Source organism: Vipera ursinii (assembly GCF_947247035.1).
Source record: "Vipera ursinii genome assembly, chromosome: 2".
NCBI classification, from domain to species: Eukaryota; Metazoa; Chordata; class Lepidosauria; order Squamata; family Viperidae; genus Vipera; species Vipera ursinii.
The window spans coordinates 276,118,187-276,132,507 of record NC_139513.1 but is presented as its reverse complement, the minus strand read 5'-3'; the positions used below and the strand labels follow the sequence as shown (position 1 = coordinate 276,132,507).

Here is a 14,321-nt window from a genome sequence, read left to right as displayed (position 1 = left end):
TGTGATCTACTTCCATAAAATGTAAGAATGTCTTGCATAAAGCTTTTCTTCCTGGAAACATCAGAAATAAATAGATTGTTAATTAGCTAGCAGGCTGCGTGATATGGGGGATTGTCTGAATTCTGATGGTATTTTATAACTGGGTAGTGCTTAATCTATGGAAATTTGTAAGTTCACAGAAGTTTACTAATTATTTATTACTTAATACAACAATGTGAAGTTGATAATAAATCCATATGGATAGGTTTCAGTTAAATTAGGGATATTTTTTATTTTTATTTAATTATCAAATTTATTGCATCTGATGGTGCGAGCTGAGAGGTGACATGTTGAGTTGAAATGTGAACTTTGCAACATACAGTCCTTAGTTGAAGAGTTTTAGAGGAGATTTGTATTCATACACTTGTACCAATCTGTATGTTTCTCCTCTGTTTTGTATTTTCTTCTTTTTCTGGGGTGGGGGGGAGGCAATTAGAACCCATGTTTTAGACTTTGTTTAGAACATGGTTATGAGAGAAAGGTTCTGTCATTATCTGCTGCGCTGAGTGTCTTTTCTGCCTTGGTGAGGGTCATCTCACAGATGGTAACATTTGACCACATACACTTGATACACCTGTTGATTTTTCTTTTTTACGCTCTTTTTTTTGGAAGATGATATTACAAGCCAGCGATCTCTCTCCGTCTTTTGGTATTATTTCAGGTATATTATTCAAGCCACCTTATTGTATGCAGGAGCTGTTTACCAAACCGGATTTTGGTAGCTGGGTAGATTCATTAATCTCTGCCCAGCTTGATCCCCAAGCATATGGGATTTGTCAATTTCAAACTTACTTATTCAAGGTTTGTCCATTCCCTGCCCAAAATTCCATGTCATCTTGATGTTTTGTCTACACCTAGATGGTAGTTGAATTTTCTGTGGTTTTCCACTGAAAATGTGTTTTCTCAGATATTGGGAAATCTTGTTTGTGGGTAGGAGCTATTTACAGTACTTACTTATTTACTCTAAGCCAAAAGTTGAATAATACTCTTCTAACAGGATATATAATTTTCACCCATTTTGATTACTGTATTGGAAGACCCATACTGCAGTTATCAGTGTCAGAATTAATATCACAGCTTTTATGAAGAATTTCAGACATTAAGATCTATAATTTTTTTTCTGCTTCCTCCAATTCATACACTGGAAAACAATGCTAAAATTGGGGCAATACCAGCTACTGGGATATGTTCTCTATAGTGTTTATGTCTCAACAAAAGACCACTGCACCAACTTTGCAACCACAGTCACCATTTAACTTTAAATGTTTAGTTAGTCTGTCAGTTACTTTGGTATCATTTCCCCCAATAATTCTGCCATTATTATCAGTTCCATTGCTGTATTTACTATGCTTTCAGTCACTGTTACCTCTTTTCTTTTTCCTCTAGCTTTGCCTTCTGCTGAGTAAAATAAAATTTTCTTTAAGCATCTCTTGTCTTTGAAGAGGATTAATCAGGCTCCAATTCTGATAAATCTTCCTCCCCACTATTGGAGTGGGTAATCAAAACCCAGTATCACATTTAGAGGGTATGTAACCCTAAACTGAACAGTTATGTAGATGCCCATTTTCCTGAGCTCAGAAAAATAATAGCTGCCATAGGTTCACCTGATGTTTCAACTGTAATCAAAGGTCTACTGGCTTGATAGGAGTATTAGTGTTCCAAGGGGCCAAGATTTCCTGCAGAAACCGGACTGTATAGTACTCCTTCCCTCGGTTATTCACACTTTGCCTATAAAAAGAGATAACTGACAAAATGAAAAAATAAATATTTTATAACTATAGAAGAGACTACTGGATATGCATAGAATAATAATGTATGCATTTTCAATGGGAAGAAATGTTCCTATATTTGTGGAGAAGCTTTCTAAAGATAAAAAGAGCCAACATTTTTGAAGTAAAGATGTCCACCTGACCAAGCAACAAATCATATTGCTCAGAATATTATGAATTGCTGGGTAAAATTAGATTATTTGATTGTGCTAAACTAGTTAGCTAGAATGAGATGAAATTAATTTCTTCTAAGCAACACAGAGTTAGGCTTTAATAATTAAAAACAGTTTATAAAAGGGTTCCTATCCTCTGAACTATCACTTTCTTTACTTAGCAGTGATTCTATTAGACATCATCCCAACTCTTTTCCTAAGAATAAAAATTATTGTTTGGATAAAATTTAAGGGATCTGTATTTTAAAAATCTACATATATTTATAAGTGCCATCTTTACATCAATTTCTCACTTGATGTGCTCTATTTTTATGCATTATAGGTCTTACAGAAATGTTACAGAGGATAAATTTCTTCTGCTTATGGGAATCTTTCTGTCAAATATGCCAGCATCCATTCTTGATTAAGTGTATATTTTTCATGTCCGAAAGGCTATAGAAGGGCTACAGTATTGCCTTCTGGAAAATATACTAATTGTTTTTGTCAGGGAATTTCAGAGCTGCCTGAACTGAGTTATTCTTTTTCAAACACAAGTTTTATCATGATTTAGTAAGATGAAAAGAATAATGGCGCAAGAACCCCAATCTTTTTCTTATATTATGGTGGACTAGAAGATGGTGGCTCTCTTTGTAAATAAGAGGAAGATTGCAGTTGATCATTTACATATTAGTAGCTTGAATCCTTCCCTATTGGACTGAGAATTACCAGTTTTTACACTTTCCTTTTTGTATTACATGTTGAATCAGAGCTGAAGACTGAGGCCAATTCTGGACTAAAGGCATCATTGTTTTATTTTCAGATAGCAATTTCACACAGTACTCATTCTGTCTGGTAAACAGTTGTTGGTCTGAAAAATTCTCATTTTCGTAGCACCATTTTCCATTTGCCTATGTCTTGGCGAATGCTGCTTTACTCTTACTTATCACTATTGTTCCCTTAGATTTGCTACATTACTGCATGTCTTCATTAAATGGTAGATGTTGCTCATTTCCAAGTATCAGTTATTAGATACTATTACATTAAAACTGTCTTTAGCGGCCTCTACACATTACAAACTCTTGCTCTATGTTGAAATCACTTTTCACAGGTGAGCTTCTCTCTGACTCTGTTTCAGTGCAGAGAAGTTTTCCTTAAATCTGACTCAGACCACCAACTTCATTGGAGTAATGCTGAATATGGTAGAAAGTCTCATGGTCTTGCTCCAAGACAAGCCTTGAGCTGAAGTGGACTCTGCTCATGCCTTATCCTGGACCAAGTTCATCACAACAGTTTGAGTGCAACAGATGTGAGTCCAAATGATAGCACAGATTTGATTTCCAAACTTTGCATGCATCTTTGAAATCTTGATTTTTCAAATCTTTCATCATTGCCAAACCTAAGAGCAGTTAAAATGTCTATTTGCATCTTAGTTCATTGATCTCTAGAAGGTTAAACCAGGATTAGCACTTACTAGCTGAATTTATCTTTCGACAGTTACAATCATTTCATAATATTGAAATAGATATGTCTTAAACAGGTTGAAATTTTGGCCCAGAAATATCAATGAAGTCCTATTGTAGAAAATACAGCTTTTCACATCTATACTGTAATCAGGATTGAACCAATCCATGTCTGTATTAGATACTGTAGTTCCCCTTTGGAACCAATTATTTTTTTTCTGATGGACATTCACTTTATCTGGAAGAATCCTACTCTAATAATGATTCTTTGAATTACATTCTAAGTAAGCATTCTTAAGAACTGAGATCTTTCAAGAATTTGTTTCACACGTAGAAGGCACAGATGAAACTCACTGTTGTACAGCCAAAGATAATGCTATTTGTATTGCAGTGGCATTTTCCTAGCCAGAGTCTTTTTATAAAAACAGAGAAGAATTTTATGTGTTCCTGCAACTCTTAATTATTAGCAAGCATACCTTAATATCTGTGTCACCAAGGTTTGTGATTCTGTCCCACTTGGGCCTGCATTCAACAAGCAGATAATCCAGATTTAATCACACTAGACAGTGAGTTTTTTGGCACTCCAGTCTTCTGAGTTTTGCACTGATTGTATGAACCAATCAGGTTTTTACTTATTTTCCATCCATATCTAGGATATTTTTCTTTAGTTTGTAAGTGAAGCATACAAAATTGCTATAAATGTAATCCACCACTTCCTTATTATATTCAAACATACATTTGTTTCTGCCTCTCATTATTCTCCATTAGAATTCATTTGTCTGCTCTATCTTCTCAGGGGCATTGACATTCAACTTGAGCCACAACAATATCAGTTGTTGCTGATATATGTGTGCATTCTCAAGATGTGTGCTATAGTGTCTGTGATTAAATTAATCTACTGTTCTATGACACTACTGCCTAGAACTTTAGGCACAATCAGTGCAAGTTTTAGGAGAGATTACGTTCATTACTTTGAAATAATAGCTTTTTATGATCTCTAAGTTGGCTTGCTGTTCACCGTGTGTGTCTCTGTGTGTGTATAATGCAAAAAGCATAGCTAACAACATTTTGTGTGTATTTTGGTTCTTCAAATACTTTTCTGTTTATTATAAAAGCTGCACTTGTTATTCATTGACTTGGTATTTAAGGTCAAGAAATATTTCTTCTCTTGGCCATCACTGAACTGGAAAAAAAATGAAGCTTAAACTGGTGCCTAAAGATTTCAATTCTAGAATATTTTAACTAAGAGGCTGGTATGTGCCAAACTCATAAATAAATATTCAGGTGATCACTTAAACTATTGAAGATACATGTAAGCAACTTGCTTCTTTGGTTTCCTTGATACATTCAAATAGATTTGTGAAAACTCAGAATTGAGGAAGTATGATAACTGAAGTATCTTGCATAGTTCCTTCCACAATTATCTGTGTTGTATAAATGGTTTGCAAAGCAATTAGCAAATAGTTAACAAATAATGTTCCAGATCAATTATGTAACTAATGTGCAATACTCCGAAGTATATAAATGTGTATGAACATATTAAAATATGTATGTTTTTCTGTGTGTCTACATAAAGTATTCTATAAAATGATAAGCACTTTTTAACTTAATTTTTCTTTGATCTGCAGATAAGCCTTTAAAGAAACGAAAACAAGATTCCTTTCCACAGGAGGCTGGAGGTGCTACAGGAGGAAATAAACCAGCTTCTCAGGACACAAATTCTGCAGGAAATGGGTCACGACCAGCCTTGATGGTTAGTATCGATCTACAGCAAGCCGGACGGGCAGACTCTCAGGCAGTTCTTACTCAGGACTTGGACATTATCAAAAAGCCTGAAGAGATAAAACAGTGTAATGATGGTTCTGTATTTGTTGCCCAAGATGATGTAATTGGAGTACTAAAGCTAAAAACGGAAAACTTCCCGGAAACTCTAAGGAAAAAGTCAGATTCTGAAGTTATAAAAATGGAAGTACAACACAATGAGAACAAACAAACAGGAATACTACAAAATGAGGGTAAACGGATAGAAACTAAACACTGTGAAAGCAAGCAAGCAGAAGTTAAACATGAAAACAAACATGAAAATAGACAGATGGATGTGAAACAAAATGAGGGCAAACAAAATAATGGCAAGCAGGAAATAAGACAAAGACCTGAGACTCCAAAACAAAAAAATGAAGTGAGGCCAGATACTCCAAAACAGAAAAATGAAGGCAGACCAGAAACCCCAAAGCAGAAGAGTGAAGGCAGGCCAGAAACCCCTAAACACAGACACGAAAACAGACGTGATTCTAATAAATCTTCATTGGAAAAGAAGCTCGATATATCTAAATATAAAATGGACATGAAATCTGATCCATCCAGGGTGAAATCTGAAAGATCTGACTCATTAAAACAGAGGCCTGATGGGCGTTCAATTTCTGATTCTGTAAGACGGGATCATGATGGCCTTAAACAAAAAACTGAGGACAGAGGTGAATCAGAACGATACAGAGGAGATCCATCAAAGCTACGAAGACCAGAATATTTGCGATCTTCAAGTAAAGGCGAACATGATTCTAAACATATCATTAGAACTGATAATACAAAAGCAGAGAGACTAGAAAGGAAACACAGACATGAATCTGGTGAGTCCCGGGATAAGCTGTCTTCTGGAGATCAGAGATCAAGACCGGACAGTCCTCGTATTAAACAGGAAAGTAAATTAAGACCTGATAGACCAAGTTTTAAATCACAGAACAGTAAGGATGATCGGAGGACAGATGGTAATAAAAGCAAAATGGATAGTAGTAAAGCACATGGAGATAATAAAACTGAGTTTCCCAGTTATTTATTGGGGGGAAGATCTGGGGCTTTAAAACATTTTATCATTCCAAAAATAAAACGTGATAAAGATGGCAATGTCATGCATGAAGTAAGGAAATCAGAATTTAAAAGTGAACCGAAGAATAAGGTTGAGAAGATTGGACTAGTTGAAGATCTAAATAAAGGAGCTAAACCAGTAGTTGTTCTGCAAAAGCTTTCTTTAGATGATGTACAAAAATTTATTAAGGACAGAGAAGACAAATCAAGAAGCTCTTGTTTCAGATCTAACAAAAACAAGTCATCCAAATCAAGTAAAGGTAAGATTGCAAAATTTTATCCAATACATTTAATGTCCTGATGAGTTTGACTATAAATATTAAAAGAAAAAAAGTTCCTTCACTACTACTAATAATAATTACTTGAAAATAAATTGTAAAAATATTAGTTGGTTAAACTTACTTTGATTTGTTATTCATATTTCCCTGAAAAAATGAATACTTACGTTATTTTCAGAAATATAAAAATTAGGTAAATGAAGAAAAGGTAGTCTGCTAAAATTACTACTTTTATTTCTCAGGTAAACAAATATGATCATTTGAGTTAAAGATCTCATTTCTAGCATTCAGCTGTTATACTCCACAATTGAATTTTTCAGATTAATTTCCGATGGCATTTTATCTTCTATTTTCATATAATTCTTAAATGTAAATGTATTTTAAATGGCTCTTAATCTACAGTTCTATCTGGAGAAAAATCTTATATATGGAAGTGGAAATAGATATTAAAACAGATTATATGTATTTATTTAGTGCACTTATATGAATTATACGTTTCAGTAGATATGAAAATGTGGTTTGTGAGTTACGACCACAATGGGAGAAGAGATACTTTTGTGAAAATTTTTTTGCTTCTATTAAACTGGGAGCATATGTATTGCTTCATTGATGTATTCTGCAATAGATGTATAAATCTTTCACCTCTTTGAAACTTGCACTAATGAAGATATTCTCTTGTCTGTGGGTAAAAGTCCTTTGCACAGTATTAAATAGAATCTCATTATGAACAGAAGATAGACTTGAAGAACTTTTCAGTCTGGTTCTGATGGCTTTGACGTTTACTTATTCTAAATATATAGAGAAAAATATTTGCTATCTATTATTTATTTGGTTTTCTACTTGTCTCTTAACATTACTGTAAATGTATGTAAACAGTTGCTTTTTCTACTATAAGTACAGAATCTGAATCTTGTCAATATAATTTATATCTGTGAACAGAAACTAACTTCAGACATGTTGTTGCATGCTAATGCACACTATTTGCTTACCCCAACAATAAATGAGTAACAAATGATTACAAAGAAAATGCTATATATTATAGTTATATAAATTCTTCTGAACTAGAAACCTTCTAGATTGACTTGGGATTTGAGGTGAAAAGCAGTAAAAAACGTTAATTTATCTTGTAGATATTAACAATATTTGGATTTATATTCACTTACAGTTTACTCTTGATTAATAGGTAGCATAGATCAGTCAGTGTTAAAGGAATTACCTCCAGAACTACTAGCAGAAATTGAATCTACCATGCCACTTTGTGAACGAGTGAAAATGAATAAACGTAAGCGTAGCACAGTAAACGAAAAACCAAAATATGCTGAAATTAGTTCTGATGAGGACAATGACAGTGAAGAGGCTTTTGAAAGTAAGTAGAATGGTGTTTTTTTGTGTGATAATGGTAATACATGTATTTGGTAATATGTTTATAGCAGTTTGCAAGTCAATCTTGCTAATTTGAGTAAAGCCGCTTACACAGATGAGGCCAGTAAAGACTGTTGCAATACATGCACGTGCACACACACACACACACACACACAAACACACCTCTTATGTTAAAGGAATATTAAACCTTGCAAGCTATAATGTTTATTAAGTAATCTGATAAATAGTTTTTTTACACTATGTAAAGGCAGGTGTAATTTAGTTAAGTAATAGTCAATAACCTCACTCTTTTCTTTTCTTAAAAAAAGGCTAATGAAAGAAGCTACAAAGGTGTAATGGGACAGGAGGCTTTAGAAACAAATTTATGTGCTGTGATTGGAATATATCAAAAAGCAAATCACCAGAGGTCCTGACATTGAGAACTTGAAAATGTAGAATTAATTGAATATAAAATAGTATTTGAGCTAGGGCTACAAATGTTAATGAAAAACAATTTTGTATAGATAATGGTACAAGTCTTCAAATTAACAAAAAAAGTGAACACGTGATCTATATGTGCAATGAAATATTGCTTTTATTATTTATTTAAAACTAAGCTATTCTGCAATATACCTAGTTCCAGCAGCAATCTTATTAAGGTGAAGTTGTAGTATTATGGAAAATAATAATTTCCTGTGAGATTTATTCTAAAAGTTTATGTAACTGACATTAAAACTGGGAAGAAAACATAGCAATAACTAAGAAAACGATAGAAAATGAACAGGCATTTTGCAATAAACTCTAAAAAATTGAATATTGAAGCTATTTTTAAATTTTCATTTAGATTTACAGATGGGTATTTCTGAAATTTTTCCTCAAAGAGTGCTGCTGTGCTAAGAAAGAACTTAGCCTGTTTAATTTCTCATAATTGAAGCTTTGTAGATCTCCTTTGCACTGATAACAGTGGTTATTTCTAGCTTCTCGGAAAAGACATAGAAAAGATAGAGATGATGATAAAGCCTGGGAATATGAAGAACATGACAGACGTCCTGGAGATCATAAAAGGAGTAGCCATTATCATGAAGGAAGGAGGAGTTCTGGTAGCAGCCGATACCGCGCTCGAAGTCCAGAAGATTCAGACATGGATGATTATTCTCCTCCGCCTAGTCTCAGTGAAGGTAATAGGACTCCAGTTGTTTCTGTCAGTTACATTCTGGTAGTGGGGGCATTCCAGGTTTTCTCTCTTAAACATTCCCATTTTGGGGGACCAAGGAAATGTGCATTCTCTGTTGTGACCTTTACACACTGAAACAGCATCCACCCAGATATACAGATAGTGCCCTCATGGGATTCCAAAAAGCTCTGGTTTTGTCCTCAGATCTGAAGTTAATGTTTGTGAGGTCCTTATTGTGTGTGTTTTGTTATTGTTACCGTTCTTTTTATTGTTCTTTTTATTCTGTCTGTGGCATATGTTTTTAACTGTTTTATGATTATGTAAGCTGCCCAGTCTATGGCACAGGCAGTTATAACAAATTTAAATAAATAATTGTCCTTTTATTAAATTAAGCAGGTTAAATAAAGCCTTCCATTTGAAGATCCAATATGTATTTACTTGAACAAAGAGGTTGAGTCTGTTTTACACAACCAATTAGAGCTATTATCACCAATGTTGAGTCTGATAAATTCTACTTGTAATGAGAAAATTCAGGTTTGCTTATTAAATTATCAATACCCTGATGTTTTGAAAGCAGTAGCAACATCTGTATTTATAATCTTACCTTACAGAAACTGGTGCTTTCAATGAAATGTTAACTTAAAAGATTTCATTCTTTAATATATGTATATACTCTTATTCATGAATTAATGGTGTGCTGTACAGTATTTTTAAATTCTGTGACTTGGTCTCCGACTATAAATATATACATATTTAATTTATTCTTTTACTATTTTAGATAGATTATAAACCAGCACTTGAAAAAGCATTTGTATAGTATATTGCTATAGGAAATAATATTTCCTTTCAATATTAATTTTATAAATTTTATATTTTTAATTTAAAGTGGCTAGAAAAATGAAGAAAAAAGAAAAGCAAAAGAAAAGGAAAGCTTATGAACCAAAGTTAACTCCTGAAGGTATTCTGGCTTTCTAAACGTTTTTGAAATGTCCCTATTCTGATTATTTAATTGCAATTAATTCTTCATGACACAAATTATACTATATTGCCTGTTTTTTGTAGAAATGATGGATTCTTCTACATTCAAGCGGTTCAGTGCTTCAGTTGAAAATATTTTGGACAACTTGGAAGACATGGATTATACTGCATTTGGTAAATACTTTTTTTAAAGCATGCCATCTTGACATGTCTTCCCATGACACTGGTATGCTTCCCCCTCCCTCCTGGCTGCGTTGGACTCACCTTGCAAAAATCCTCTCTGCTGCTGTTTCTCCTCTCTGCTGCTTTCAGGGAGAGCAGTTGTTGGAAACTCCTGGGTGCCATAATATCGCGAAAGTTGAGGCACCCATCCTCTTTTGCAGAGAATGGGTGCCTGAACTCTTGCAAGATCATGGGCCCCAGAAACTTTAGATTTTTAGGTCAAAAAATGTTTGGGATGCCTGTCTCCTCCGCCGGAACACTTTTTAGCTGGATGGAGACCTTGGGGAAGCTGGAAGCTCAGTCTGGATGGAAATGAGGCATTTTGAAATGGAACGTTTCAAAATGCCCCATTTGCAGCCAGATGGAAGCTTCCAGCTTCCTGGGCCCTAGCTTATCTTTGCATAGCTACTTAACCTAGCATTGCATGGCAATCTGAGACAGGGAACCAACTGCCATCCTCATTGCTTACTTGTTCTCACAGATCTCATGCTGCCATTACTGAACATATATTTTGCTGATGCCATTCTCCACTCATTCAACACTGCTACATGTGTTTATCCAGGTTCTACTGAGGCCATTGCTTCTTCAAATATTTTGCTCTTATAGCCATTTTCTGTCGTTATTAATTTTGAATCCTTATCTGAATAGGTTTGTGGCTCTATATGCAAAAAGACCAGAGAAATTATTTTGTAAACTGTAATATATATATTACATGTATATATTATTCAAGTACATCAAAAGGAAAAGTGAGTGTGTATTCTTTTGTTTAACTTTTAGGTGATGATGATGAAATGCCTCAGGAGTTGTTACTGGGGAAGCATCAACTTAGTGAATTGGGCAGTGAATCAGCTAAAATTAAGGCCATGGGCATTATGGATAAGGTAAGTTATTGCTTCCATAAAAATGAAGATATAGCAAATGTTTATCGGGCTCTTTGTGATAAATTTTGGTTTGGAATACATTTTAATATTGAAGCCACTTGGGATAATGAAAAAACTCACATCTGTTTTTATCCTTATTTTACAAAAAATATATATTTGTTCTCCTCAAATAGTCCAGAATGAACTCTTGTGAGGTCCTTGGCAGGCAGTTTAAAAAAAATTAATTCTGAGCAAAATTAAATTTACTTCAGAACTATTTCTTTTCAGTTTTGCATGATGCATGATCTTAGTTTGTCCAATAAATCTAAATGTCAAACACAGAAAAGTAATAATTTCTGTTCATGTATTTATTGTTTCGGATTTTTTTTAGCTTTCAACTGAAAAAACGGTGAAAGTTCTGAACATCTTAGAGAAAAATATTCAGGATGGTGCAAAGCTTTCGACTCTGCTTAATCATGTAAGTTGTTAAAAAGGTTGATGAGAACATGTTATTTATCAGTGTTCTAGCTCCTGAAAATACTGCAATTAATATTACAGGTGTTTTTATTTGGAATGAGTAATTATTTGGACATTATTATTTGAAGTCCCATCAAGTACCGTATATACTTGAGTATAAGCCGAATTTTTCAGCCCACTTTTTGGGCTGAAAAACTCCACTTCGGCTTATACTCCAGTCAACAAAAAAATTTTACCGAGGACTTGCGCGCGGCCGAGGCTTCGGTGCTTCCCTCCAGAGGAAGAAGGCGCTGGATGCGGCCGGCTCTGCGGGGAAGGGGGAGCGGCGGCGGGGGGCGACGGAAAAGCCGCAAAAACGGTAGGAGAGATGCTGACTGGCGGCGGCCTCGGAGGAGGGGGAGGAGGGAGGGAAGGGTGACCGGGCGGGGGAGGGGGGGTGAGCCAGAAGGAAAAGGGAAAGTCATCCCGCAGAGCGGTTGCGAAAAGAGGGAGGAGATAAGCCAGCCCGGTACCTGGATCCGCTTCCTGTGTCTCCTCTGCTCTGCCATGATGTCCCCGTTTTGGTCTCCTGGTGACGTGGGGCTGAGCCGGAAAAGGGGGAGGGGGAGACCGAGGGAGGGAGGAAAGAAAGAGAGAGAGACGAGCTAGCGTCAGCCAGCGGTGTCACGCGGGGCAGCAAGCCATTAGGAGCCCTTGGGGAGGCAGCGCAGTCTGGCCGCTGGGCTTGTGTGTGTGTGTGTGTGTCCCATCTGCAAAGCTTCCGAGGAAGGAGAAGCGGGATACTGGTTGGGGGGGAGCGGCAAAAGCGGGGGGGGGGAGAGAGAAACGGCTCCGCCTTTGGTTCCCCCTCCTAAAGCACAGGGGCGCTAGAGAAAGTTTGGAGTTGGGTAAGGAAGCGCAAAATTCAGGAAGAAAAGCGGGGCGGCGGGCGAACGGGAGACCTGTACAAGGGGGAAGGGGAACTCTCTGCTTTTGTGCGTGCGTGCGTGCGTGTGTGTGTGTGTGAGTGTCCCATCTGCAAAGCTGCCGAGGAAGGAGAAATGGGATACTGGTTGGGTGGGGGAGCGGCAAAAGCGAGGGGGGGGAAAGAGAAACGGCTCCGCCTTTGGTTCCCCCTCCTAAAGCACAGGGGCGCTAGAGAAAGTTTGGAGTTGGGTAAGGAAGCGCAAAATTCAGGAAGAAAAGCGGGGCGGCAGGCAAACGGGAGACCTGTACAAGGGGGAAGGGGAACTCTCTGCTTTGTGTGTGTGTGTGTGTGTGTGCGTGTGTGGCCCATCTGCAAAGCTGCCGAGGAAGGAGAAGTGGGATACTGGTTGGGTGGGGGAGCGGCAAAAGCGGGGGGGGGAGAGAAACGGCTCCGCCTTTGGTTCCCCCTCCTAAAGCACAGGGGCGCTAGAGAAAGTTTGGAGTTGGGTAAGGAAGCGCAAAATTCAGGAAGAAAAGCGGGGCGGCAGGCAAACGGGAGACCTGTACAAGGGGGAAGGGGAACTCTCTGCTTTGTGTGTGTGTGTGTGTGTGTGTGTGTGTGTGTGTGTGTGTGTGTGTGGCCCATCTGCAAAGCTGCCGAGGAAGGAGAAGTGGAGGAGGCAGTGGCGGCGGAGGCGGCCGCAGCACCGGCAGCCTTCCGCTTTTGCCGCTTTTGTGTGTGCGTGTGTGTGTGTCCCATCTGCAAAGCTGCCGAGGAAGGAGACACACAAAGACACACAAAAGCGGCAAAAGCGGAAGGCTGCCGGTGCTGCGGCCGCCTCCGCCGCCGCCACTGACTCCTCCATTTCTCCTTCCTCGGCAGCTTTGCAGATGGGCCACACACACACACGCACACACAAAAGCGGCAAAAGCGGAAGACTGCCGGTGCTGCGGCCGCCTCCGCCGCCGCCACTGCCTCCTCCACCCAACCAGTATCCCGCTTCTCCTTCCTCGGCAGCTTTGCAGATGGGCCACACACACACACACACACACACACACAGACACACACACAAAGCAGAGAGTTCCCCTTCCCCCTTGTACAGGTCTCCCGTTCGCCCGCCGCCCCGCTTTTCTTCCTGAATTTTGCCCTTCCTTACCCAACTCCAAACTTTCTCTAGCGCCCCTGTGCTTTAGGAGGGGGAACCAAAGGCGGAGCCGTTTCTCTTTCCCCCCCCTCGCTTTTGCCGCTCCCCCACCCAACCAGTATCCCATTTCTCCTTCCTCGGCAGCTTTGCAGATGGGCCACACACGCACGCACAAAAGCAGAGAGTTCCCCTTCCCCCTTGTACAGGTCTCCCGTTCGCCCGCCGCCCCGCTTTTCTTCCTGAATTTTGCCCTTCCTTACCCAACTCCAAACTTTCTCTAGCGCCCCTGTGCTTTAGGAGGGGGAACCAAAGGCGGAGCCGTTTCTCTCTCCCCCCCCCGCTTTTGCCGCTCCCCCCCAACCAGTATCCTGCTTCTCCTTCCTCGGAAGCTTTGCAGATGGGACACACACACACACGCACACACAAAAGCGGCAAAAGCGGGGGGGGGGAGAAAGAAACACCTTGTTCTCTCGTCTCAGCGGAGACTTGTTTCGGGGGATCCAGCCTCTGTCACCCCCTTCTCTCAGCTGGGCAGCTGACAGAAAGGGGCGGCAGAAGCTGCCTCCCCCGAAAGAAGTCTTCGCCGAGAAAATGGGCGCTGAGATTTTCTCGGCGAAGACTCACCTTCTCCCGTTCA

General features: G+C 38.5%; 1 protein-coding gene across 2 annotated transcripts in view; it reads left to right on the top strand.

Moving 5' to 3' along the window:
• The window catches only part of NIPBL (NIPBL cohesin loading factor), a 169,246-nt gene that overhangs the window by 91,964 nt on the left and 62,961 nt on the right, over nt 1-14,321 (top strand). For both annotated transcript variants that reach the window (XM_083354590.1, XM_083354591.1), the window contains exons 10-16: nt 5,049-6,542; nt 7,744-7,926; nt 8,900-9,100; nt 9,983-10,054; nt 10,159-10,248; nt 11,074-11,177; nt 11,548-11,634. In XM_083354590.1, coding sequence (XP_083210716.1) covers nt 5,049-6,542; nt 7,744-7,926; nt 8,900-9,100; nt 9,983-10,054; nt 10,159-10,248; nt 11,074-11,177; nt 11,548-11,634 — 2,231 coding nt within the window. The remainder of the gene's footprint in view (nt 1-5,048; nt 6,543-7,743; nt 7,927-8,899; nt 9,101-9,982; nt 10,055-10,158; nt 10,249-11,073; nt 11,178-11,547; nt 11,635-14,321) is intronic.